This window comes from Cebus imitator, unplaced genomic scaffold, assembly GCF_001604975.1.
Source record: "Cebus imitator isolate Cc_AM_T3 unplaced genomic scaffold, Cebus_imitator-1.0 Scaffold281, whole genome shotgun sequence".
NCBI classification, from domain to species: domain Eukaryota; kingdom Metazoa; phylum Chordata; class Mammalia; order Primates; family Cebidae; genus Cebus; species Cebus imitator.
The window spans coordinates 1,296,506-1,300,179 of record NW_016107596.1 but is presented as its reverse complement, the minus strand read 5'-3'; the positions used below and the strand labels follow the sequence as shown (position 1 = coordinate 1,300,179).

At 44.6% G+C, this 3,674-nt stretch overlaps 1 protein-coding gene across 4 annotated transcripts in view; it reads right to left on the bottom strand.

The window, feature by feature from the left end:
- Positions 1-3,674, bottom strand: part of VGLL4 (vestigial like family member 4) — a 166,658-nt gene that overhangs the window by 41,767 nt on the left and 121,217 nt on the right. For all 4 annotated transcript variants that reach the window (XM_017501468.2, XM_017501469.2, XM_017501467.2 and 1 more), the window contains one exon: positions 2,349-2,538. In XM_017501468.2, coding sequence (XP_017356957.1) covers positions 2,349-2,538 — 190 coding nt within the window. The remainder of the gene's footprint in view (positions 1-2,348; positions 2,539-3,674) is intronic.

Genomic DNA, 3,674 nt, shown 5'->3' with positions numbered 1-3,674 from the left:
AAAAAAAAAAAAAAAAATTAGTGATTCTATTCTTTACATTTAAAATTATTTATAGTGTCATCACAGACCCATACATCAAGGTCATATTTATAGCCCCCAAGAGAGTTACAAAATTATTTTCTTTTCCTTTTTTATTTTTAGACAGAGTCTCACTTGGTTCACTGCAACCTACACCTCCAGGTTCAAGCGATTCTCATGCCTCAGCCTCCCAAGTGGCTGGGATTACAGGCACCAACCACAACACCCAGCTAGTTTTTTGTACTTTTTAGTAGAGACAGGGTTTCACCATATTGCCTAGGCTGATCTCGAACTCCTGGCCTCAGGTGACCCACCCACCTCGGCCTCCCAAAGTGCTACGATTATAGATGTGAGCCACTGTGCCTAGCCATAAAATTATTTTCTAAACGCTTTAACATTCTAATAATAATAACTAAAGCTGAGTGCTTACAATCTGCCAGGCACCGTACTTAAGTCCTTACAATAATCCTATGAGGAAGGAATTAATATTATCTTCGATGAAATGCAAAGAAAGCAGATTTGAACCCAGGCTTTTTATTAAAAAGCAGATTTTAACTATCAAACATTAAATCCACCATACATACATACATACGTACACACACACACACACACACACACACACACACATTCTTATTCTTTATCATTATAACCAGTGTCTGAACAATGGAGTAACAGCTCTCATCAACTGAGTGCTACACTGTGCCAAGCTCTTTATCTATTTTAACTCTAATCCTCATAACAGCTCTATACATTAACCATTATCATTGTCAAGGATACTGGGCCCAGTTAAATTAAGTGACTTGTCCAAAGCCTCACAGCTGTTGTGTGGCAGAATCAGGATTTAAATTAAGGCATGTTTGTCTGCAGGCTGCCTTCCCCTTTCTTACTAACGAAAAGAAAAAAGAACAAATGCTCATATTGGGGTTTGGAAAAGGGGTTTGGGAAAGAACAAGAAATCTGTGGTAATAAAAGAATGAACTGCAACAGTTGAGCACCCAGGAGTTCAGCGAGCCCTAACTGCGGAGTGCATTGTTTGCAGGACCTTCCTGCTGGATTCCTGATGGTAGCAAATTCCAGGGCTCCAGACTGCAGGCTCAGCCTCTGACTAACACTGCAGTGATTTATTTGAGGATAAATACCTCTGTCAGTGTCTTATGACTGAACACAACAGTCCAAGCTGACTGGAACGAGCGGAATGCGAGGACGCTGGAGCTGAGGCAGCAGAGGCGGGAGCTGGGCCACCTCTCTGCGGAAGCTCTGCCTCCAAGGAGGAGCCTTCCCTGCTCTACCTTCCTGCGGGGCAGCAGCAGCACCCTCAGGAATTGGAGCATGTTGAAAATGAGGAAACACTGACTCACGCTGGAGTGAGTGATTGGGGCGGGGAAGGAGGAGGACCTCTGTACCTGCATATGCAAAACTCCCTCCGATACTCAGTGCTGCCTCGCCAGGACTGGCAAGACAACTCTGAGAACACCAACTGCCTTCACCACTGTCCCCACAGTCCCCCTGGGCAGGTGATGGGGTGTCTCCAAGTCCTGAAAACTGGGGAGAAGCCTATCCCTTTGCACGCAGGGTGTGTGCCAAGAGCAGAGTACAAACGGGAGAAGCCAGTGCATGGAAGCGGGAGGCTTTTCCAGTGGAAATGTGGTGATGACGCACAGTGTATTACAGAGAACTGCAGTTTCAGCCCCTGTTGTCTCACAAATAAGGAAACTGAGGCCAAACAGTTGAAGCAATTTGTGTCAAGAAGGTAGAGTGTCAGCGGCAGATCAAGGACTGGCTGGATGTGATGAGTGGCAACCTGTATGAGCATAGGAAGCTGGCTTCCCTTTATGGGAAGGTCCCAAGTTTGTACCAGGGACACACAACGTGGGACGAACACTTCTTCGTGTACAATCCTAGACTCCTGAGTAAAACCTTAACAGGCATCTGCTCACCTTCCCTTCTATTTGTCTGGTGCATACTGACATTCACTAACACTGATTGTCCTAAAAACAATCAGTTATGTAGAGGTGAAAAGCCAAGCTTAGCAGATAACTACTTGCAGAAGCTCTAAGGGGAGGACATTAACTTCCATGGAATTTAACATGAGAAAGGTCCTACTACAGGTACGCTGGAGGGAAGTGGGACTTCATGTCTCTACAAGTTATCCAAATGAGTATACTACCTTCTTTTTGTCAGACCAGCAAGCGTTATTTTTCTTTATAAATAAAGTATCCTTTACAAATAAAGTATCCAAATGGTAACTTCAGAATCAGCACAAAGTTGCAAAACAAATAGGGCCCCAGCACCAAGCACCCTTAAGCCAAAATAAGAACAGAAGAACTCACAGATGGGGGCTGAAGATGCGACTCATCTTGGAGACGTGGTCATTGTCACAGTCTAGGTCCTCGTCACCTGGCTCCATGCTGAACTTCCTCTTGCTGGGGCTGATTGGGGGAGGACCGGTGCGGTGACTGCTGAGGGCAGAGGCCACTGGCAGGGTCTGCATTCTGGGTTCTCCTCGGAGAGCAGCTTCACCTACGCAGAGAGAGATGATGTAGTCACCAAGCAGGAGAAAGGCCCCCATCTCAGTCCCCCAGGCTCCCCACCCGCCCAGCCAGCCCCTTGCAAAACTACTCCCAGTGGAAAGTTTTTGGCAGTGGGATGGGGCTGCCTGCCATCCCCAGAACACGGTTTGAGTGTGGTGAGCTGCCAAGCATGAGACATTTTACATCAACTTGGTTTTCTAGCACAATCACTCTTTAGGGGAGAGTTTGAAATAAAAAGTTGCAATCAAATAGCAGTGGGGAGGCAAAAAGCATTTGCTGTAAACAATCTCAAAAGTTAATTTAAAACAACAAAGGTCTTTTCAGGTGTGGGTATTCCACTCCATATGGACAGGAGAATAACCTCACCGCAATCATGAAAACACCATACCCAACTCACTTTCCCTACTTGTTCTATTATTATTATTATATTCTTGATATATTATTTCTTTTAAAAGTGAGGAAAGTTTATGGGCTGTTTACACATTTGCTCCCTAAAGTTAAAAGAAACATATAGTTTAATGGGAAATAAATGTTTAATTCTTATAGTCCACTAAAAATTGCACATTAAAAATATTACCAGCACAAAGCTTCAGCATATAACTTATCACAAGCATAATACGTAGGTAGGTACAGTTCTGAAACATTTTTCAAAGTTAGGCAATCAAATTAGGGTCCAAATTTCCATTTGATTTGGTATCCTGGCGTTTTTCATAACTGTTTTAAAAGGTTTTGTACTAGGTGATCACTTTGTGCCTTGCTGTGAATTAAAATAAGCATAGCCTTTCATAGTCATAAAGGTTGTGTACCTTCTAAACTTTATAAAGACTAGTGATTGGGCCGGGTACGGTGGCTCATGCCTGTGATCCCAGCACTTTGGGAGGCTGAGGCGGGTGGATCACAAGGTCAAGAGATCGAGACCATCCTGACCAACATGGTGAAACCGCATCCCTACTAAAAATACAAAAATTAGCCGGGCACAGTGGCACCCACCTGTAATCCCAACTACTTGGGAGACTGTGGCAGAGAATTGCTTGAACCCGGGAGGCAGAGGTTGCAGTGAGCCGAGATCGCACCACTGCACTCCCGCCTGGGCAACAGAGAGAAGCTCTGCCTCAAAAAAAAAAA